Here is a 24,962-nt window from a genome sequence, read left to right on the forward strand (position 1 = left end):
AAATTAATGGAAAATGAATTTGAAATGAGTTTAGTAGGGGAACTCAATTTTTTCTTAAGCTTACAAATTAAACAAACCAAAGATGGAATCTATATTTATCAAACTAAATATGCTAAGGAACTAATTAAAAAATTTGGCATGAAAAATTCAAAAATTATAAATATACCAATGACAACTAATATCAACATTGATTCCGACCCTGAAGGAAAACCAGTAGATCCAAAACACTATAGAAGTGTTATAGGTAGTGATCATGTTCGAGCGCTGAGTCGACGGACGCTGGGGACGTGGCACGCTCCGCTGTCTCCGACTGGTGGCGTAGATCTCCGGCGAACCTGCAAATAAGCCGAGCCGGGAGGGGTTTCCAGGCGACGACCCTCCAACGCTCAAGTCAGGCAACGAGAGAGGCAGCGTAATGTGGCTACAGTAAAGATTTGTGCATACCTTCGTCGACGTCTAGGGGTCCTTATATAGGACCCCGGGGAAGTGCGGGCATGCTTCTCGATTATGCACGCCTCCCCAAACATATCTTAATGAACTTGTGTCAGAAAAGTACCCCTGACACCATTCCGCAATCGTCTGAGCATATCCCGGATGTGACGGTGGAAGCTTCCGCCGTATGATCCTGTGTACGGCTTGACCGCCAACTCTGCTGCTTGTCGGCGGCAAATGTCTCGAGGATGATGTTATCCCCTGTCTCCTTTGTCCTCTTGCATTCCCTGTCTGTTCTAGGGCCGAGCGGGTCGGCCGCTCGGCAGGCGTATTACTTCTGTCGCCGGTTGTAGATATTGGTCCGACCGGGAGGACTCCTGGCTGTATGCTCGGATGAAATTGCTCCTGCCTCTGTTGCCTGGTGCCCCGGCCGAACGGACATCCCGCTCGGCCTTGAAACCTTTTTACCTTTGAGCATCGGAAACCCGACCCCTAGTCGGGTTATCCTCATTCGGTTCGGGGGATTCACGGTCGGTCGGCCTGCATCGCCCAGACGGTCGGCCCTGTAACGACCACCCTTCTTACTACTACTACTCTCTAAGGATGACCGTTACTTATCTACTAACTCTACTTAACCGGTATAATTAAAATCCTCGAAGAAACCCTACCAAAAAATTTCGGCAGATTCTCCCCTGTACCGGTGACCATAATCATTAATACATGACATAATATACACAGCCACAAGCGGCTGGAACACATATCAATCAACCACGCAGTTTATATATCAAAAAGAAGCACAATACCAAGGAAAAATCAACTCTAACAAATACACGACAAAACAAACCAAATAATAACAAGCACAAGTTCTAAATACGTTAAACACTTAAACCAAAACATTCTAAATAAATTCTGGTTCAATCTCTTAGTCTACTCCATAGTCCAAACATCACACACCATCCGCGCCACTTTGTCGCCTTCCTTGCTATATCTTTTCCTTTCCTATATCTGCAGTAAGAGGAAGTGTAGTCTATAAGCAAAATTTGCTTAGTAAGCGCTATCTAACTCATAAAAACTCGATATGCATGTATGTAAATAAAAACATGCTAAAACTGAATGCTAACATGTAAAGCTACTCATGCTCATAAATAGCAAATAATAGTAAGCTAACTCATGCTCTTCTAATATACTGAAAGGCTAAACATGTAAGACAAGTCTATACTATCATGCTAGCATAAAGAATTTAACTTACTGAATTCTAAACACTTTCTGATTCTTATTAAACTTACTTAAAAACTTATTCTTTTATTTCACTTATTTAAAACTTATTCTTTAATACTTGTAAACTTTTGTAAACACATTGTTTTATTAGTTCAAAAGCTTATACTCATAATACTTTAAAATAATAATCAACTTCTTCTTGGGCCCAGGCGTAGTACCATCTTATGCGCGTTCCCTAATAGGTTGGGGTAGCGAGCCACCAATCCTAAAAGAGCAGACCTCGGTCTACCAGGGCCAAGACCTCGGAATTGGGCACCTGGATTTGTTTAACGACAACCTCGGAAGTCGGGTACTAGCCTCTTCTTAAAAGTAAAATACTTATAATCTTAATTACTTCTTCTTTAAATGCCTTGGCATTTTAACGAGACACCTTGTGTGCCAAAAATCCCTAAAGTCTTGACTTTGGGATCTACTTAAGGCCTTGGCCTTTTTCTTTCTTTTCTTTATCTTTTTTACTCTTATCTTTTGGTAATTTAGTAGGAAACCACAACTAAAGCCGAAATAAATCTGTCCATGCTAAATGAGGTAGTAATGAAACAACAAGATCTACTAACTGGAATTTAAACTTGCTGAAATTGAAGCATAACACAAAACTAGACTTGCTGAACTTAACATAAACTGTTCATGCTCATAATTTGAGTTCACATGCTTCAATTAAGGAATTAACAAGGAGAAACCAACCTTAAAACTAATCATGTGCATAGAATTAGCAAGGAAAAACTAAGCTACAATGAAAAATTCTGCATACATAACCAATACAAAAGAAACCAGAAACTGATTGCTTTAAAGGAATGCCACTCATGCACATTTAATTACATAAGGAACTAGAACTCTAAATCTACTCATGCTCAAACCTATAGCAACGAAATAGAAAATGAAATCTAATCATGCATATTCAATAGCAAATGGGAAAGTCCAAACAGCATGCTAGAATAAACCAAAAAAAAATCTGAAATGCTAATCTACAATGCTAACCATTCAAAATCTGCTATGCTAGACAATCAAAAATCTGCAATGCAAGCTCTAAAGCTAGGATAGGTTTAATGGGATGTTCTTCTTCAACTTATAGCACAAAAGGAATGGGCTGTTCTTCACAATTTCATAAAGATAGGACTGCAATTCAAGTAATGCGGGGTTAACTTAACAAAGCATACTATTCTGCCGTAAGCTACAAAACAAACCTACCTTCCTAGCAAACCCCAAACAATCCGAATTGAATTCACAATAGTTAGCCTCAAGAACATACTTCTTACAGTATGCTTCGGAAGGACATCAGGAAGGAAACAAAATCCAAAACCTCATAGGAACACGAAACGAATCAAGATCATCACAGAATCTCTCAATCGAAAACAAGAACCTCACGGCACATTCACAAAACAAGAAAACTCTAATCAAAAGGCTCGAAACTATCTTACCGCAGATGAGTGAGCAACTTACCTTCGTGTTCTTGGGCTTACAACCGAAGAAGAGAGATCTAGGGTTTGCGACGAAACTTGAGTTTCCCGGCCGCTTCCTCGTGCCTACGAGCCCTCCTGCCGAGGTGGTCTCGATTGGTGAAGATCCGCCGGAAGGGAACCTTCGCCGGCCACCGGAGTTGAGCCCTAGCTCCGTCGGCTTCGTCTTCCTCGAGCCGAAACACCGTCGCGCGCAAAAGGGGAAATCACGAGCGAGAGGGGGGAGAAGAAAGGATTCGGGAGAAATTAGGGCTCGGGCAATTCTCAAGCCCTAAGTTCCTTTTATAACTCTGGTATCTCTGTTAACTTAAGGTTATTTCGCTGCCAACTCTTTCGTGAAATATCCGCGGAACAGTTGGTTGGCTGGGTTTTGACCGAGCCAAAAGCCCCGGGTTTAATTCTCGGCTGCTACCCCTTTTCCTTCCTTTTATTTCTTTGTTATTAATTCCTATTACTTAAATAAATCTTTTCCTTTATTTGTTCAAATAACAGTTGGTTAGCCGAATTTTGCTCGGGTTCAAGGTCTCGGGTTCGAATCTCTCTATATTTTTTTTCCCAACTTCTTCCTTTTGGTAAAAATATCAAACGAACTCCAAAAATTACATAAAAATACTCTATAAATTCCTAAAAATCTCTAGAATTTTTCTAAAGTATTCTTAAATATTTTTAAGAACTTTTAGAACTCCTAATGAGGAAAATTGGGTCGTTACAGGCCCGCTTCGTCCGGTCGGCCTGTCTCAGGGTTGAATTTCTTGACCTTTGACTTCCACGTGACATTGACCTTCCGTCAACGAGGATCCCCCGTCCTTATCACCGGATCAGGTAGCTTACTCTACCTAACTGCAAGTCGATCTGATATACTATTTGCAGTAGGTATGTGCGCAAGATACCAATCATATGCAAAAGAGTCACATCTAACATATGCTAAAAGAATACTTAGGTACATTAAGGGCACCCTAAATGTAGGACTCTGATACCCTAGAACTTGCACCTTTGACCTTTTTGGCTATTCTGATTCAAACTATGCTGGGTGCAAACTAGATAGAAAAAGCACAAGTGGAAGCTGCCAAATTCTAGGTCAGTGCCTAGTAAGTTGGTCAAGCAGAATTCAACACTGTGTTGCCTTATCCACTACTGAAGCTGAATACATAGCCCTAGGAGAATGTACTTCTCAACTTTTGTGGATGATGCACACACTAAAAAACTATCAACTAGAATATAAAAATACAAACATTTTAATTGATAATATAAGTTCAAAAATCCAATTCACCACTCTAGGACTAAACACATAGAGGTAAAACGCCATTTTGTAAGGGATCATGTAGCTAGAGGTGAAATTGTACTTAACCATGTTGAGTCCAAATCAAACCTAGCTGACATTTTCACAAAACCCTTACCTGAACTCGAGTTCAGTACACTTAGAAGACAAATAGGAATGTGTTGGGTAGAATAGATCTTGATTTTCAAACAAATTTCCTACATCTAATTTTACAAATTTTTTCTTTGATCTTCAAAATAGCTTAACCTTAAAATTATCTTTTAAAATTCTAGAAAAAATAATGTTTTTAAAATCCCAATCTTATTAGTTTTTCAAAATTTGGACTTAGCCTAGGATTTTCCCCCTAGAAATCATGTTCCCCTAGTTTCAGCCAGAGCATCTCACAAACACACTAGGCATAGCTTGCTTGTATTTTGAAAGAAACTTAGAATGGCGTGAGATGCATAGGGTACAGCCTGAACTCCAGAATGCTTATTTCTGTGCATCATAGTGAGTCTGGGCGTTAAAACTAACTTTACATTAATCAAGTTAAATGATCCAGCCATAGTCAAATCTAACTGGATTACTAACTTAACTTGACTAACCAAGTGAAAATTGTTGCCCTCTAGTTATTCAGCCAGTAACTAAAGGTTAGACAATTGGTTAAGGATATTAAAATTTCAAGTTGACTCATGCTTGCACTTTAGGGCTCTGATACCTCACTAAAGGAAATTGGTTAATTTGAAATCCATTTAACTTGACTCATGCTTGGACATTAGGTTCTTAATTAATTGCTCCTCCTTGGTCGTTAATTTAAAATTCTTTATTACGACTTCCATAGTCATCTTTTAACTAAGTCAAATCAAAAGACTTTTTTCCTCCAACTTAACTAACAATTTTCAAAAATATTCTGTTCAAGCATTTTACAAAAAGTCTCAGTTTACTTTCTTAAAATTTTAAAAATTATTCGAAAAAGCTTTGTGAAAGTAATGTTTTTTAAAAAAACGGCTTTAAATTTTTTTTTATTTTTTAACGAAATATTTTTCAACAAAGCCTTACGAAACTAGCTAAGTCATTTTTTATTGCAAAACTTAAGCTTACTATTTCTCAAAACTTGCCTTTCGAAAATCATTTGTTTTAATTTTTCCTAAATTTGCACAAAATTTAGTTAAGTTAAAGGAGTTGTTCAAAACAGTAGTCTTAATTTAGCTATGTTTCAATTCAAAGAAAAATCTTTTTAGCTAAATTAGTTACTAAACTCAGTTTTCTTAAAACCAACTTTCTTAAGCTTTAATTTGTTTCAAAGACAAGTTTTCCCTTAGCAAATTTCACTTACAAGAAATATTGCTTTAAAGTGTTTTAAAATATAACTTCTTAAGCTGAAAATGTAAGTTGTCAAAAAACTTAATCCTTTCATGTTGTCTTTTTACTAACTTTTCCATACAAAAGTTTTTGATATATGACAAAGGGGGAGAGTAAGATAAATTCAAATTATTCAAAATTCAAAGAAAGGATAAGAGAAAGAGAGCTCTTATTAAGGGGGAGCCTTATACATTTAGCTTGCTTACGTTCTTACTTGAACTTTTTACTTAAAAAGCTTGCTTATGTGTATTGATATATTCGTTTACTTATGCTTATTTTACTTAACTTTGAATTTAAGTTGTCATAATCAAAAAGGGGGAGATTATTAGTGCGGAAAGCATCCGACGATCAAACCAGTGTTTTGATAATGACAAAGGATTCAAAGTTAAGGTTATGTTGTGATCTAACAAGTTTGAATGAGCTTGCAGGAGAAGTCCTAAGTGTACTTAAGCAAAAGTCCTAACTGAGGTTAGGCAAGTGGAAAACCCTAGGGGGTGGTAACCCTAGGTCATAGGGAGTGGTAACCCTATGCGGAAAGTCTTGGCGGGTCAAGGGCTTCAGGCAAAAGTCCTAGGGGGTGGTAACCCTAGTTGAAAAGTCCTGGTGTCGCAAACCAGGTGGAAGACTGGACGGGTTGGGGAGCGGGCGTCCAGCAGAAAGTCCGAAAGCATCGAGCACCGAGCAAAAGTCCAGTTGATCTGGAAGATCGCACTGGCAACAGGTAACTCTCCTGAGAGGAGTAGGTGAGGGCGCGTTCCCCGCAGAGGGAACAGTAGGCGTCGGGTCGACCTAGGATTTCCGATTGGAAATCCGAAGTCAGACCTAGGATAGTCCGGAGACTATCAATATTTTATTTATCATGTCTATTGTGTGCTAACTTTGGACTAACACATTTTGCAGGAACAAAGAAGCAACTTTCAACTCGGATGAACAGTGTCCGAGGCGCCTTCATGGAGCTTAGAGGCGCCTCGGGTGCAAGCCAAAGCCAACTGTCCAGAGGAGCTGGAGGCGCCTTCATGGGGACTGAAGGCGCCTTGGATCACTGCTCGAAGGCGCCTTGGATCACTGCTCGAAGGCGCCTTGGAGCGGCATTGAAGGCGCATTCAGGTGGATAATGAGCAGCGGTCAAAGCTTGATCGACAGCGATCGAAGCGGGATAAAACTTAGGTTCTAAGGCATCTTGGAGCTTGATGGAGGCGCCTTGAACACCCTTTATAAGGGAGTCTCGACCAGCAACCCAGAACAACACCTTCTGAGCAATCCTTACGCTACAAGCTGCTAACGAGACGATCCTGAAGTGCAGCAACATCATCCTGACAACCTGGATCTTCAGTTTTCAGTATTCTGTTGTCGGTATTAATTTAATTACTGTTTCTCTCTGTACTTAGATTGTAATAATTTTCGAGCTTATAGTTGTTGCACACCGGAAGCGATCAACGATCACGGTCCTTGGAGTAGGAGTCGTCATAGGCTCCGAACCAAGTAACTCCTCGTGTCTTTGTGTGTGATTGTTTTCTTTTAATTTCCGCTTCGTTTATTACTCGAGTTTTACGATTCTGAAACGAAATAGCCACGAGCGCTATTCACCCCCCCTACCCCCACTCTAGCACTTCTCGATCCAACAAAAACATGTGGTCCCAGCCAAGCACCAATTTAGAAATGTCAACCACAATTTTCAAATAGATAGCACTCTAATTAAAGCCAAAATTATTTGCAATTAATGAATCCAGGACTTTCCTTCAATTGTAAGTTGACCGGAGGATTCACCATATATTCAACTCATTGAAAAATCAAGGAAAATCTATCGGTAGGTGCAATGGAATTTTAGCTGATCAAAATCCTTCCTCTAGGAACTAAGATGGAGGAGGAAGGAAAAGCCAAAGAAAATAGAAGGGAAAATCACGAAAAAAGGGGGGAGAGGAAGAGGTTTATCGAAAAGATAAATGGTATCATCAGTGAAAAGACAACCCCTATGTCGGAGAAGAACATTCGAATATAACCAGTAGGATATCTTCTCTGCACCCTTCAATTTCACCCAAGAACCATCAGAGAGAGGTCGTCCACCATAGGGGGACGACCGCCACCAAGAATGCCCTCCTTGAGATGCTAATGGAGAAGAAAGGTTCACCCAAGTCCACCGGAGGAGTCCAACGCCCCTACCAACTTCCGACCACCCTCTCTCCATAAATTCTAGGGAGAAGGGAGAGCTTCTCTCTCTAGGCCGAAAGGAAGAGACATTACTACTAGTTTTTAAATTGGATAGGAATGTTGTAGGAATTAGATTATTCCTTGTTTTCAAATGGACCATGAATAGATGTTTCAGATTGGAGTTTTGTATTTGCAATATAAATGTATGGTATTGTACTGAATTGTAAGTCCTTGTTCATTTTGGGTCTAATATATGACTTCTATTTGGGCAAATGTTAAGAATGTAAAATTGTTTATTAGTTTTAGTAACTTTTGCTTGGGTGAGATAACTGAAAATTCTTTCAACAAATGCCAATGAAGAGTTGTAAAGCTCTTTAGTACCACATGCCAAAAAAGTAAAGCTCTCAAGGAAACCAAATCATTGATAGAAAAATAGAACATTGGAATTCAATAAGAATAAAGCAAACCATTCACTGAGTTTTCATAAAATCAGCAAAATGCTAAATGTATTACGTACAATCTCCAAAAATCTGTTTACATAATATATAAATCAAGCAGACAAAAGCATACAATATAAAGTGCATCACCACCTTAAAGATAAATTCACTGAGTTTCTTATAAACAAAAAAAAACATCCAACATATATATGTATTGCAACACCAAAAGTTTACACATCTATCCTAAAAAACATATTGGTGCAATGAGTCTTGTGTTATCTTCTATTTGTTCTTTCTTTATTTCGGAGTTGTGAATGAGCCTCTTGTAATTTTGACGCACTTGGATAGTTCATCATCAGACAATTTGTGCCCTTGAACTTCCAAATATTTGTGTAAGTTGTGATCCCACGTCCTTGTGTGATGCCTATGTTTGCTGTGCACTTTGAGATGCCTGTTTAATAAAAATTTTTGTTAGTAAAAATGTGCACTACATATATTGTAATTTTTTCCAATATAAGAAACATTTTTAACCTGCATTATTTGCTGTGAGGATGATTGTTGGACTCCGATAGGGTGACTTTGACCTCGGGCAACATTGCTAGATGTTGGTCCACCAGTTTCAACCTTGAAGTAAAAAATAAAGAAAATTGTTAGTCCTATGTAATTCAATAAATGACATCTTAATAATCTAAGTGACTACTAGAAGTTTATGACCTGAATTTTGGCTTTCTTTTTGCTTCGTCTCATGGTAGCTGATGCATCCATTTTAGATTGTGATGACTGTGTTATGGGTGTATTTTGAGTCGGGACAGTATTGAAAGGGGGTTGAGATATATAATTACAAAGCTTATGTTAGTGAAGAGATGCAGTAAAGCTATTATACATTTTTTTCTCCTAAGTAAAAAAAATATTTAAATATTGATCTCCTGAATTACTTTTTGTTGATGTTGTGATTGTTATCCTTTTTTAGGCTGACTCTGTGTTGGGATAGTATTGCTAGATTCAACAACGGCAGTCTCAGCCTTGAAGGAAAAGAATTAAATTTCATAAAGATGTTAGTACATATATAGAGCAACTCTATAATTAAAAAAAGTTTATAACCTGATTTCTGGACTTCTTTTTGCTCTATCTTTTGGCAGCTGGTGTTCAACCTACCCAAGTCATTTTATTATGGCCAAATTGCAAGCACTGAGTACGTCTCAAAGTTCTAGACTTCTTATCCCAAAACTGGTACCCCCCCCCCCCCCTCACTTTTATGCCTTGCTTTTTTAGGTGGTCCAATTCTTCTTCGAAGTTATAGGGGTGTACATCAGGCACTTAAGTAGAAACAAACTCTTGCCAAAAAGATGGATCTGGAATTAATTGTATCAGATAACCCTAAACCCTTAAATAAGTATCCTAGGATAAACTGGGATCACAGTAGTCAGCCAATATTTGGCGCCTATCAATGAGCACAACACATGCATACTTGCAAGGAATGCCTGTGAGATTTCACTCTTTGTAGTCACACGACCTATTGGTAGTATCAACTATAAATTTCTTACTTTTTTCTTGGACCTCGCACATTGTACCACTTGTATATGTAAATGTCAAAGTCCTACAACTTTGTGTATTCTCATTCAACTTCATCATGACACTAGGAACCATTAGGAAATTCCAAGAGCAAGTAGTCTCAAATCGTTTATGAAATTTATTTATTATTTTGGTTCGCAATAAATCAACTAGGGCAATAATTAGTTTTTCTCTTAGATCACCTATCCAACTGTTGAAAGACTCATAAGAGTTATTTGTGATATGGTCCATTTTGACACCTTGAGGAAATATGTATTGGCCCATAACACATCCCCTATACGATCCAACAACTCATATACATAGGGATGGATTTAGGCGAGGACTGGAGTGGATTGAAGCCCTCACCAAGATTCAGCGGAGGAGGAGCCATGGAGGTTGCGGTTAGGCTAACTCTCTCAGAAAACACAAATCAACAGAATAATATTCTATAACAACAAAACAAAGCAAACTTAACCAGCAAAGTCGACTATAGCCTAAACCTAAATCCAAAACCAGAATGATAAAATCAAGAACACAAGCGGAATACAACGAAAATGAAGCATAAATGCAATGAAATAACCTTCGACCGCTAGATCTTGTGCTAAATCTTGACCATCGAGAACACTAATCGCAGCCGGTGAGGAAAAATTAAGAGAAAGGCCTTATGGAAGGTGGATAATGGCACCGGAGGCAAGAGAAAGACCTTGGAGCTAGAGAGAATATGACCAGTGATGGAAGAAGGATGGAGAAGGGCACCCATCAAATACTATGTATGGCTGACAACCAGATAGCAAATATTTTTCCATTGCATCAAAACCCAAAAAAAACCTCTTAATTGAAGGGATTGTTGAACCAAGACTGATATGATAATCTATTCTTGTCACACTACTAGAATTGTTACTCATAACCATGCATGAGACAGTATTTAGACAACAATTTGCATGACTCTCCATAATTCCCATCAATCATCTCTAGTGCTTTTTTGCTTAACCCTATACAACTGCATATTTGTAGGCTGGATACCAAACTTAAATTGTTCATCCTGAAGCACTACCCTCTTAACATGCATATTTGCCCTAATAATAGCCACTATCTTTTCAACTATCTAATGTGTCGAGGCCTTAAGGTTCTCAGTAACCTTGAAATTGTGGTTTATATATAGTGCAAATCTTTATCATACATGTAATCCCATCTTGTATAACTGATGCATGACCCTCTGAAGACACTTAGTATCAGCACACTTGACCGTAACCCTTTATCATTTTTTTCTATTTAAAGTAATACTCCATAAAAGTGAGTATTCATACAATACTTTCCTAAATGCGTCCAGATTCTCAAACATCATACCTTGAAGTAACTTAAATTTCTCACCCTCAAGAATTGTAAACCCTTTATCATTTAGGCATGATCCCATGAGATCATCTTCAGACTCACTATCAGATTTATTTTCTATTGATGCAAAATCATCTGGTAATTAGAAATATCACTCACACTGTGACTCTAATCTTCTGGCCCCCTACCACATAGTTGCTAAACAACTCATCATCATATCATAACAATCAGAACTTGACTTCCCCTTTTTTTTTTTTATTTATTTATATTGACATGTCTGCTACACTTAGCCTTGCTCTTTATCTTTTGGGGTATCTTTTTATTTTTTTTTGTCAACCTTTTAAGATGATCAATTTCAGCTTCATCAATCACTGTATACTTCTCTTCACTATTTAAACAAACTGTAGTTGTATTTTCAACTTCAATTATGGATCAATTAATTTCTCCTATAGAATTGCCACCAACAGTGTTGTTGCCCCCCAATGGTGCCCTTCATCCCCACACCCATAGGCCATTGCTCCTATGTTGCTGCCCCCAATGGTGCCTAAATAAATCATTGACCCATTAATTCCACAACCAGCATTGCTCCTAAATATACTATTGTTGCCCTCGGTGTTGCTTAACTTAGTCATTGACATATAAGCCCCACCTCTATCATTACTTGCAAATCTACTAACTGGTACACTAACTTGCACCTTAATCAAATACTTACCACCCTGAAGTCTATAAGCATTTTCTAATTCCCCATCAGATCTAACAACAAACAAATTAGGTCTCTCCGGTATTTCAACAACAACGACAACAACAAAATTACTTTCTTTCCATTTATTAGGATTCTTTCATATTTTTTCAGATATATCCGATAGGAGAACTATATATGAGTACTCTTCTAGATCAACATTAGCAATATATTACACCATTTTTTCAAACGTTACCTCAATTGCAACTTTTCTAGAATGAACACTGCCAACTTGACCCTAAAATTCAATAAGCATATAATGACAGCATAACCAAATAACAACTTAATTACAGTTTTCTTTACATGTCAAAACAAAAAGTTATCTCATCATTACATGTATATCAAACTTCTTACACATTCAAACTGACTAATTACAGTCTGTACAAAATTTCTAAAATAAAAGCCTAACCCTCTCTATTTCTGAAATATTAATTCAGTAACAAACCACACTCATAGTCAATTCACCACATGTTAATATGTATGATATTTCATAAAATAAGGGGAAAACCCTTCAAATTCCCCAAAAGTATTACACTAAGAAGCATCGATACACAGACAATCAAAACAAATGATCAAATAAATGAAAAAATCTGGTTGGATACAAGCTTTTTCAAACTATTAAGATAGATGTGTGGATAGGTAGTGCATGAAGTTCCGTTATTACTTACTGATCCGGCGATGACATAGGGGGGCCGATCGCTAACATTAGAGGATGGCATCCGATCGGCCTCGGTACAAGAATGGAGGCCGGCCAGCATCTATCGGCCTCCGTTATTACTTACTCCCGTTATTACTTACTGATCTGATCGGCCAGCCAGCATGGAGGCAGCGAGCAAGTAAGCAGGAGTATTCTTGTACCGATGCAACGAGGGTTGAGGACCCAGTGAAAGTTGCCAAGTGGTTTGGAAGAAAGGTCGATCGGGGAAGTGTATATAAAAGAAGTATTCTCTCCAATGCTTATTGGAGGATGACATCCTATCATAAAAGACCAAGCTCGGTCGGGCTTGTAAGAGGAAAGTGTCTGGCTGATCGGATAGCTTGGGGTAATAGAAAAAGTGGAAGATCGAAGGGGTTAGGGGAATGCGATGTAGGCGGAATAAGATAATTACCCCGCATAGGAGGCGAAATGAGTTAGGGATTAGCTGAGAAAGGGATAGACCGAAGTATCTACAAACATCAAGGATGAAGGGATGAAGAGGAAGTCGCAGACCGGCAGTAAATTGGTCGCGGAAGAAGCAGACACAGCCGGTCGACGGAGCAGAAGGACGATCGGTGGCCAGTGGGACATGTATCTCGTAGCCAGGAGGGAGTTCAAAGGTATTGGCTAGGGTTCGGGCATCATCCTCATCAAACCGCAATTCCATAGTCTCATACCATGGACCCGAAGAAGAGGAAGGCTGCGATGTACTAGCCATGATAAAAGGGAGAGAACGAGAAGAGTCGGGGGAAAGGGCAAAAAGAAAAAGAAGGCAGAAGTAAGAACAAGAGCCCACCAGAAAATCACAAAAGACCGAGCAGTAAGAGGTTATAGAAGAAGACAATGGACTCACCCGGAATAGGAATGACAGGAAGCAGAAGGATTTACTGAAGAACACAAGAAGTTCGCCGGAGAGCACGGGAAAAATCACGGAAGAGCATGAACACAGTCGCCAGAAACAAAGGCAAGAAAGAAAGAAGACGGCGGCGATAAGCTTATTAAAATCAAGAGACTTCGCTCAGCTGTTCGATCAATAGCACAGACACCTAGAAGCAGATCCAGCCGTTTAAAATTCAAATAACCCCAGAGGTCGCATCCCAGCCTGTCGCCTCAAACGTGCGCCGGCAGGGAGGGACGCGTGGCATGCATCGATAGGGCAGTTGTCAGGATAATTAAAGAAGCATGCGGCACATTAATGCACCAGAATGATACGGTTTTCAAGAGAATTCACGGAGATTACCCAGGCAACGGCTCCATAAGCCGATCAAACAAGTTATGCAGCTCGGGCAGTCCTCCGTCCTTTCCGATCGGCTGGCCGAGAGCACCCCGTTGAAAGGAAAATCAAGGCCAGATAACCGTGCGCTAGCCAAGAGGCATAGTCGACCCGACAAAAGAGGTCTTTTCGCACCAATTGGTCCAGTCAGTCGGACTTTTAGCCTCCTTCGACTAGACTTAAAGGGGAGGCATGTGATCCGACGATGACATAGGGGGGCCCACTGCGAAGGAAGTTCAACGATCGGATGGTCGTCAAAGCCAAGGGACGGTCAGCTAAGAGACGAGCTGATCGGCAGGCCCCATGGGTCAAGCGGCGACGAAGCTCGTGATGGTAAGGTCGAGCCCATAACCTGACCAGGCTAAAAAGTTCAAAGAAGTTGGGCTGAACCTAAGATGAGCCAAGAGAAAGAGGCCCTAGCCGATCGCAATATATATATATCCGTAGAGTGCCAAAGAGTGGGTCGGCCGGATAGATCAAAGGAAGTATCATCAGATTAGCCGCTGACATTTAAGAAGGGAAGGGAAATATGTTTTAACATCCTTTTGAAAGTCAATGCCGCCGGCTGACGGCGCGAATGGACAGGAAATCATACGGAAGAAGATTGCGCCGCCTTGGCGTAAATGCGTCCGCCCCGTTAAGGTAAGGTGTCAGGGATCCTTTCTCGATGTTAGCTATTGAGGAAAACTTGGGAAGTCACGTCTGCCCGGGAAGTGTGCAGTCAACCTATCGAAGCTCTATATAAGAAGAGGAGTAGTCACCCGCGGAGGTACGCGCAGATACACCTCTGAGCACTACCATTCACTTCTTCATTTTCCTTCATCTCTCTCCCTACCGTTGTGTGACTTGAGCGTCGGAGGGCCGTCGTCGGGAACCCCTCCCCGGCTTGGCACTAACGACTTGTGATTGCAAGAGCAAGGCGTTTCCACCGCGCACGGAGATCCACATCAGCGATATTTTCCGACAACCGTTCGCTCAGCTTCGGGGCAGGATCACTTACCATTTTTTGTCTTCCTCTACAATAACAATGATTCCCGGCCTTTGATATTTACCGGTTAAGGACCTTCAATTGTTGTGAGGAGACGAACAATAGCTTTCTAAGTCTCCATATACCATATTTCAGCCAGGATCCATAGCTATCTCAATGAGCAACTTGGTTGTTGTGTATGAGGATTTTTATTTTCTCCTTAGCGTTAGTTGGAGCGATCAAGACAAAAAGTCAGCAATTTTCTTTCTAAAAGTATGAGAATTGGAATATATTTTCTCCAAACTATAGGCTACCGGGTAATTCCCTCAAATTTTAAAAAATGGATGTTTTTTAAAATATACCTTTTGATTTTTTTAATAATTTTTTAAAATTTTTCTAAAAGGTTAAGAAGCATTATTATGCACGCGCTTGATTACTACAACGGTGGGCTCCCCAGAAATGGCTCCAGGAGCACCCCATCGTTAATTGTTGAATAAAGTCATATCGGAGCGTCAGCAGTCGTTCCGCTCCTAATCCAACGGCCTCCGTTCCATCTCCGTCCTCCAACGTCTACTTTCCCTCTGGTCTTCCCTCCTCCAACGGTCGGAAAATCGCTCTCTCTTAAACTTCGCTGCTTTCTCCTCTTGACGTCTCACACAATTTCTACCCATCGAACACCTTTTGCATCGAAACGAACGAACGAACGAAGGAAGAAGAAGAAGATGAGCCTTCAGATATGGGACAACGCCGCCTTCGACGACGGAGGCTCCGCTTCCAAGGTCTCGTCGGTTCCTGCTCCTCCTCCACCGCTCCGGGAGGTTTCGACGAACGCTTCCGGTCCGCAGGATCTCGACCCTTGCAAGGAGAACCGCGGCCCCGAGGCCATCGACCTCCTCCTCGACGCCGCACTGCCCAAGAAGGCAGCCTCCCGCGTTGCTTTCGCCGAGGTCGAGGAGATCTCGCTCGATGACGAGATCGTGAGGATCGAGGAGATGATCGCACGGCTGAGTTCCAGGCTGGAGGCGCTCCGGGTCAAGAAGGCGGATCGGGACGCGCGGGGGCGGCCGCGCGGGAGGATCGTGCCGGCCAAGTTCATGGATCCGTGTACGCCCGCTTTGAAGAGGATGGATCGGGAGATGGAGGCAACGCCGGCGAGTGCCAGGAACCGGCGCAGAGCGGTGAGCTTGGGGCCCTTGGAGATCCTTGCTACACCAGCGAGGTCTATGAACCCGAGACCGAGCCCAGCGAAGAACATCTGGCCCTCGGCCTTGAAGAAGAAGACCGAGGAGCCGATTGCGAAGGCCGATCGAAGAGGCGACAGCTTCAAATTGATTCAATTAGGTAAGGCTACTGGAACCCTACTGGATCTAGGGAAGCTGGAGAACATCGAAGAAGATAAGGAAACGAAAAGGGCAATCAACACGAACCCTAAATCTCAGCAGCCGGCCACCGCCAGAAAGATGATACCTGATGCAAAGAAGACGGTGGCGACGCCCGGTAATCCTAGCAACAGGCGAAGGGCTGTCAGTCTCGGGCCTGCTGAGATAGTCGCCAGTGCCCGGTCTCGCCGGCAGAATAATCAACAAGAACACACGGCGGAGAAGGCTGTCAAATTGGATAACCAACCAAAACGCAGTTCAAGCATCGGTCCTGCATCTCCGAAGCCATCCGTGAGTGCCAAGAAGGCAGTAACAATGGGAGCTAGCAAAGCAGCAATTAGGCCTAAAGCTCCGTTCCAAGATAACAAGAACTCTACTTCTTGTAATAGGCCATCAAAGGCTGCTAAAGCGAGAGTTGTTCCCAGCCGCTACAATTCAGCCGGCACCAGGACGACCGGAGAGAAACAAGGAAACAAGCGTGGGAAATGGTCGTTACCTGAATTAAGCAGGGGGACAGGATCTTCTTCTAGGTTGACGCCGGCGAATAAGAGAAGCCAGGGATCTGAATTGGAGGACCAAATGAAGTTGGATTCGCAAATATCAGATGATTTGGAGGACCACACTTCTCCTGAATCAATCATGAAGCTTGCTGCAATTCTTCCAAAGATCAAAGCTTCGAGATGCAACACTGAGAGCCCTCGTGATTCTGGATGTGCAAAGAGAGCTTCAGAACTGGTAGGGAGGAAGCCATTTTTTTCTGCGTCGGAGGATGATGTACTAAATTCTCCTGGCCAAGCTCTTACAGTTCTTGAAGATTTGTTTGCAGAGCAGCAGCCATGACCACTTCTTCCTGCAATCTGAATGCAAATTGCAATTTAGTAGTTCATGATAATTCTTGTACATTGGAATAACAGTTCTCAGGAATTTGGTAACTGTGTGAGCATTGTAATATTTCAAGAGCAATTCTTTATTTGAATTGTGTAATAGTTTTCCGGAATGCAGTGATGCGAGCGATTCTCTTGCTCTATTACAAGATCAAAACAGAGAACTTTCCACACTCATTTCACCAATCAACGACACAGTGCACTAAATCATAACAGGAGAGAGATGTGAAAATAATCGATCGATAATACACAAACTCTGTTCGTGTCAAACAAATCGCTAGGCTATATGCGGCAGGAGTCCCTCCCAAATACAAATCGCCTTGCCCAGTCAGATATCACCAACGTCCTAGTGCGCCAACTTACTTGCTTGCTGTTCATAGACCCGAAGAACAAATTATTTAACAGTCCAACGGAGACGATCACTTGTGCTAGAAGATAGAAAGAAAAAGGAAGAATAATACCTTGCGTAAACAGAGTACCATAACCATTGTGTGCTGTGTCCAATGGAGATCCAGTCGCCCGGGAGTTCTGCAGCTGTTTGCTCTCCACCCAACGGTGCAAATTGCCCAAAATGCTTATACCTTCAATAAGCGATATATTAGAACAAAAGAGCTGCAAAGTAAATGAAGAAAACAATAGAGTTGCATACATGTTAAGCATTCTAATTAATATAAATAAATTCTAATATTTTTAATATTGAATGTGATGGTTCACTACACAGTTGATCGATCACATACGGCCTACATTCGCTTTTCAAAGCCTCCATAAGAATTTAAACCAGTGCCAAAATTAGAAAATTTATCCCCTTGATGAGTTTTTAACCTACCTTAGCAGAAGCATGACAATTAATCTAAATGCAGATTTTCAGATATTCATCTGGGCAATGGCTTCACATGTCATCATCCATAGGGAAGTTGTGATTCCTCAATAAGTTTGACACCTAAAGAGGGAAAACTTTCTACCACGATATAAAAGGCTAAGAAGTGTAACAGTCACCACAACCTATAACAAGCTGAAGGATTTTGTTACATGGTTAATGAGCCAAACAAAAATATTGAATTTAACTTCAAGAAATGTCAATGAATGTGAAAGACGTCGAAGTATATTGTGAGCATTAGCCTTTGCAAGAAAAGATGTAGGATATGACAACAACAGAAAATAAATCACTTACCTAAAGGGAAAAAAGTGATGTCTTCCCGCTTCCTTGATCCTCTGTGGACCTTCAGGATTTTCTTCACAGTCCTTCCTTTTGTTAAAGCATCTAGCAAGGTATATCCCTTGTTGTGCAGCTACCTAATATACAATTGAATAAGAATAAGAAAAGCTATCGTTAATCCATGACATGCCATGGTTGAGCCAATCAGGAGTCCATGACGCAAGCCTTAATTATTGATCCACTTCATTTCGTACCATGTCTGGCTTGCCAGAACTAAATGTTGGCCATGGTCTTTGAACCCAAGTTTAGCATGGCCTTTGTGTCGTGTTGAGCATGGGTTGTGATTGTGCTACCCTACTAGGCCATCTTATATAATAATAAAAAATTTACTTTCTATCAACTGTTATGAGTTTGAAACTATATAACGACACTAAGAAGAGAAATTTAATCTTGTCACTTCTACTTCGAATGAGGAATCATCTCATATCTAATATGGCACGGGGACTCTTCATAATCAAAATACCAAATTTTGCCTTTTTAATGCTAATTTAGAGATAAAGAGGCTATTTGCTTATTAACTATTCAATAAGGCTCGTCGAACATGCATATCCTATCCATGGGTCAAGCACAACTCTTGTCAGGTGAAGCATGACACAAACAAAAAAATTTAAGGAAAAAAATATTGTTTTCTAAAATTGTAAAGAAAAGGGTAATTTTTCCCTTTACAACTATACTATGCTTTGAGAAATTTCATGTTGAGCCAAGGAAAAGCCATAGCTAAGAAATCTTTTATGGACATAGACCTACATAACCATGTGTTATGGTCCCAAGTGCATGATCGAGTCACAAATCGAGATCCGGATCCATACTTGGTCATGCGACACGTAAGGGGGAAGGGAGGGGGAAAGACTCGTCCTAAATAGAGTCCAAATTACTTAGGGGGAAAGACTTGTCCTAGATCCAAATTACTCAATTTTTCTTCCTCTCTTTATTAATAATAACACTCTTTATATAAGGAGTCAAACATGACTCGATTCAGGAAAGACCAACCCATAAAGGAAACAAGGAATCAAAAATAGGAAAGTTAATTAGATCATTATTTGTTTCTACTATAGCAGTAGTTAAATTAGGCCGTTATTTATTTTCTACTAATTAAGCAATAGTTAATTTATTTCTACTATAGCAGTAGCTAATTAGGCAGTAACTAATTTGCTTCCAACTGTAGCAATGTCCAATAAAGACATCCACCTCGGTGTCTACATCATCACTCCCCTCCTCGATGCTAAACTTGTCCTCAAGCTTGAAAGCGAGGTATAACGCCACTGATAGCATGGAGGAAAATTTCCGAATCCACTTCCCCCTCTTCCTCACTTTCCCTGTCATCATCAGGCACTTCAATCCAAAACAAGCGTTTACACTTGTGACCCGTGGAGTAGCACTCATCACAGTTAAAACAGAGGCCCTTGGTTCTCCGTTTTGCATCTTGGCGAAGATCAGACGCTTAAAGAATGAAGCAGGTGGAGTCTCCTTACTGATGTCCCCCGTTGTCTTGGTTTTCGCCAAAGGAGGGCATCCACTGTTAGTGTTGAGCTTGGTTGTGGTCCCGCCCCAATTCGTGTGCAGCAACCCCTGCCTTGATGGAAGCACTGCTTCCGTTCTAATGCCCTAGTCATATTCATTGCAATGCCTAAGTTTTCAGGCTTCTACAGTTCAATGTTGATACGGAGATCATTGACTAGCCCTACAGTGAACAAGTCAACCAGTTGTTGTAGTCAAAGGTTCGAGGTGGGACTAGAACTACCACTGGTAGTCTTCTACCGAGCCTGTCTGCTTCAGATTTGCTAGCTCTCACAGAGGGTTGTTGCTCGTAGGCGGCCCAAAGCGAATATGACAATGGTTTTTGAATTGCTTCCAAGTCTATATGACTCTTCCTGTTCCATTCGATCAAACCAAAGTTGGGTTTCCCCTACCAAGTGGAAGGCAGCAAGGCCAACATTGTCGATTTCTATGGTCCTTTGGTTGGCAAAGAATTTTTCACACCTTTTAATCTAGCCCAGTGGATCCCCTTCTCCAGAATAGGTGGGAAACTCCATCTTCAAGTACCGCGGAACCAGGGTGCCACTAATTGGTGATTCAAGTCTAAACTTCGAGGCTTTGGAAGGGTCACACTCCACGCTAGTAGGGATGTTTGCAATGGGCACTGACTATCATCTTGTCTCTTGAACAGTACGAGATAACTCAACCATCTGCTCCTCTAGTCCTTGCTGGCGGAAGGTGATCTGCTCCATGAAAACTTGCTGTTGCGAGGTCAATCTTTCCATGAAGGCATCGAGTTTGGATGTGATAGGATCCATGTCACCCACGATCGGCTCTGATACCAAGTTATTATGGTCTCGAGTGCTGGATCGAGTCACAAGTCGAGATCCAGATCCATACTTGGTCATGCAACACGTAAGGGGGAAGGGAGGGGGAAAGACTCATCCTAGACAGAGTCCAAATTACTCAGAAGGGAAAGACTCGTCCTAGACAAAGTCCAAATTACTCAATTTTTCTTCCTCTCTTTATTAATAATAGCACTCCTTATATAAGAAGCCAAACATGACACGATTAAGGAAAAACCAATCAATAAAGGAAACAAGGAACCAAAAATAAAAAAGATAATTAGGTCATTATTTGTTTCTACTATAGCAGTAGTTAAATTAGGTCATTATTTATTTTCTACTAATTAAGTAATAGCTAATTTATTTCTACTATACAAGTAGCTAATTAGACAGTAACTAATTTGCTTCCAACTATAGCGGAGTCCAACAAAGGCATCCACCTCGGCGTCCACATCACCATGGCAGGCACAACTGACCTATTATGTCCAAACAGATCATGCATGGCCTAAATTGTGTCAGATCAAGTTGTAAGTAGTCCAACACAATTGACACCTACACGACAAGGGCCTAAGACCACTCCCATGCTAAGCATAACTTGGTGTTGTTGATGACTTGACTGTAGCAGGATTTTTTGACAAAGAACAATTTTTAACACATCAGAAATTACCTGAGCTGTAGCAGGAAGACTTTTGACCTGAGAATCCACATTAGCAAGAGCAATTTTGAACTCTTCTATGTTAATTCCTTCAGATTCCATTTTATCAGCATCTTTGGAAGCCTTTATTAAATCAACTATGTTGCTCATGTGGTTGCTCTTCAGATAGAGTTCTACCTGAGGGTACTTTGCGCAGATATCTTCTAAAACATCTTCAATTTCTTTCATGGTTAAACTTCCTGAATTATCTTTATCAGCAAATCTAAATATCTCCAAGATATCATCCTGTAATTAACCTTCACATTAGACTAGTAATAACAAATGTGTATACATAAATACTGGTGCACTGGTTTCCATTTTATGGAATATGCATGACTGTCAAGTCTTTTTGTTTCTTATTAACAAATGGATAATCAATTAATCGCATATCACTGAATCAATTTGATTTACAAAATGCCAGACTCCAGATTCTACATAGAACAAATGGTACTTCACTGCTGGAGTCAAAATTGCATGACAAACTACTATAAGAATCTGGTTCCATGTTTATAATAAGGATCAAGATGCTTTTTGAGAATTCATACTTCAGACATGACAGGGGACCAAAAACATGAATCTAGGTTCTCACATAACTTAGCAACAAATTTGAAATTCGTGACGTTTGTGGTTCTTCATGATTGTAGCATAATCGAAAATCTAATGTAATGTTGGTTAGAATAACAGAAAATCTAATGTTGGTGCAAGCCTCAAGCAAAATTGCCCATGGAATCAACAGTAGAAATGCATATACCATGATTTTACTTTGAGCAATTGTAGCACAATCGCCAATAGCATACACATCAGTACACTCTCTTACTCTCAGCCATTCATTTGTAGCTAAGGCACGCCTGTTACCCTGTGCGGACCAGGAACATATTTAGCAGGAATGGCAAGACTTAAAAATAATGTGAATCCACGCATAATTACTACAAATTTTAATGGAAAACTAGAAGCAACTAACCTGACCAATTTGTTTCATGAATTCCAATATGAAAGGATGGGCTCCAATACCAGTTGACCATACAGCCATTCCATATGGAACAGAAAACTGTTGGTGAATTCCATTTTGCATAGTGAGTGTTTTATCAGATACTTTCACAACCTTAAATCCTGTTTTTAGTTCAATTCCATCCCTTTGAAACTTCTGTTCCGCAAATGTACTTATCCTTTTGTCAAACCTTTTGTTGACACCACAACAAAAATGTTATTTAAGCAGCAGAACTGGATTGAGAATACACTAACTAAAAGATGTCTAATTGCTATGTTTGACAGCTCCAGAAAAATTACATTGCATGGTCTATTAAGTACTCAGAGGTTCTATTATCAAGTGTCTATAATCTATGAGGAATGGTTGGTATATATGGTTACCGAAAAGAAATCTGCTAATAACTAAGATTGGCCCTGCACTGCACTGCATAGTCATAGCATGGTTTTCTAAGCATACTGATATAAGTTGATGGATCTACCACTGGGCAGACTCTTGGTAAAAGTAGGTGGATATAGTTTACTTTAATGAAAAAACCACATCTATAATTACACAAATTAAATAACGGCTAATAAATTGTAAGATCTCCCTTACATTGTCAAAATGTGCTCTGCATGCCCAATTACTGTTATATTCACTAGGTCTTTTACAGTAGGGTATAACTTAGCTAAATCTTCAGCGAAAAAGTCATGCAACTCTGCTGCAAATTCGACACCAGTTGGACCAGCCCCAACAATCACAAAATGAAGAATTCTCTTCCTTTCTTCTTCATCAATGTCTGGAAGAGTAGCTCTTTCAAAACAATCTATCACACTTCCACGTATTTTCTGAGCATCCTCAACTTCCTGCAATATATATTAATCTAACATGACAAGGAAAATCACTTAATAATCAATCAAATTGTGGCAAAAGCAACTTCTCTAGGCACTTATCAAGTTCATTTTCTTTGTACTCCATATCTCCATGGAAACTAAACTACTCTTTAGTACTTACAATTTCTAATATAAAAGGCAAAAACTCAAAATTTGCACAGTAATAAACTCCAGAACAATCAGCATCTTCAACTGGAACAAATGATGGTGAAAAATTACCTTCAGGAAATGGCAATGCTCCACCACACCCGGGGTGTTGAATGTACTTGCTCTTGCTCCAACTGTTATCACCAAGTAATCATAATCGACAATAAACTCACCGTTCCCTTCCAAATTTGTCCCTATATTAGTACGGCAATGTAACTTTTTTGCGTCTGGATCAATTTTGAAGCACTCAGCTTCCCAAAATTTAATTTGTCCATCCTTCTGCAGAATCAATGAGAAAAGCAGCGCTGGTGATAACTGATTTGTTTATCAAATATTTCATAAAAACATGCCCTCATTATTTCACAACTGTTATAGATCATAAGAGGATTATGTTACTAGGAATTCAAAGTACAGTTGGGTTCCTTTAGATGTAATACTATAAAAGCTGGTGTGTGAAGTCTTACAAAAAGAACATCACACCACTTTCCAAAATATTCTTGATATGAAAACTAGGTTCCATTATCACCATTCCTCCTTAACAACTTTCAATTCCGTCAGAAAGATTGCAATAAATATTTCGACAGTGCTGTCCATACCTTTCTTATGATTCTACGCACGGGTTCGATAATGCTTCGCGGTTCCACAGTTCCACATGTGACACTGGGCAACAAAGGCGTGAATGCAAAGTAGTTGCGAGGTGATATCACTTGCACATCGTACAAGGAGCTATCGAGATTCTTCAAGAAGGTAGTGCCACCCCACCCAGTTCCAAGCACTACCACCTTCTTTTTGGAGGCAATTTGAGCAGACTCCGCAGCTGCATCTGTTCTCGCATCCGCGTATGCCACAATGCCTCCGCCACTACACGATGTCGAAATCAAGTGGTAGAAAATAAAAACTAAAGAGTACTGAATCTTCACAGAGCCGAACAATGACGCAAATCCTTTACTATCGAGTCAATAATGGAAACAAAGCACACTTTCCAAGTTATTGGATTAAGCAAGGAAAGGAGTACTGAATCGCAATCGAGCAAAAAGGAACCTTGCGGCGAGGACGACCAATAGCTTGGAAATGACGCCTTGGTGTCGGAAGGTGCGGGCGGCGCCGTCGAGGAGGAAGCCGGCGAACCGCATACTCCGGCGGTGGGAAGAGACGCTGCCGATCGAAGGAAACAAATGGTAGATCTTGATTCCTGTGGCCAGTAAAACGCCGCGACCATAGAGCTACCAGATAAGTCTTCGCCAGATCATAATTTTTATTTTAATTTAATCAACCACCAGATCGTTGGCAGAACGCCAGGACATCGACGAGACTATCAGTTAGTATAATCATGTGCAAAATCGTTTTCATATTTTTTTAAAACTTTTTTTCTTCATATTTTCTTAATTTTAACACAATATTTGATTTCATGTATAAATTGTTTTGATATTTAATAAATTAATAATAAAAGTTAAATATTAATATAATTTGAAATTTAATTAGATGTAAGAGTAGGCGATAAAGAAATTTGTTTCAGGAATTGGTGCAGGCGACACC

At 40.3% G+C, this 24,962-nt stretch overlaps 2 protein-coding genes across 2 annotated transcripts; one reads left to right on the top strand and one right to left on the bottom strand.

The window, feature by feature from the left end:
- Window positions 1–15,556: 15,556 nt before the first annotated feature.
- LOC122046366 lies at window positions 15,557–17,291 on the top strand. Its single transcript, XM_042607023.1, has one exon. It carries the CDS (start codon window positions 15,651–15,653, stop codon window positions 17,145–17,147), a length of 1,497 nt encoding a protein of 498 aa, XP_042462957.1. The 5' UTR covers window positions 15,557–15,650; the 3' UTR covers window positions 17,148–17,291.
- On the bottom strand, window positions 17,245–24,679 carry LOC122046365 (external alternative NAD(P)H-ubiquinone oxidoreductase B3, mitochondrial-like). Its single transcript, XM_042607022.1, has 10 exons — window positions 24,468–24,679; window positions 24,023–24,287; window positions 23,499–23,705; window positions 23,002–23,252; window positions 22,384–22,600; window positions 22,174–22,278; window positions 21,396–21,668; window positions 18,363–18,484; window positions 17,653–17,772; window positions 17,245–17,561 (listed from the first exon to the last, which is right to left on the bottom strand). The coding sequence occupies exons 1-10, from the start codon at window positions 24,557–24,559 to the stop codon at window positions 17,474–17,476; spliced, it is 1,740 nt and encodes a 579-aa protein (XP_042462956.1). The 5' UTR covers window positions 24,560–24,679; the 3' UTR covers window positions 17,245–17,473.
- Between the last annotated feature and the right edge of the window lie 283 nt (window positions 24,680–24,962).

This window comes from Zingiber officinale, chromosome 2B (assembly GCF_018446385.1).
Source record: "Zingiber officinale cultivar Zhangliang chromosome 2B, Zo_v1.1, whole genome shotgun sequence".
Classification (NCBI taxonomy): Eukaryota; Viridiplantae; Streptophyta; class Magnoliopsida; order Zingiberales; family Zingiberaceae; genus Zingiber; species Zingiber officinale.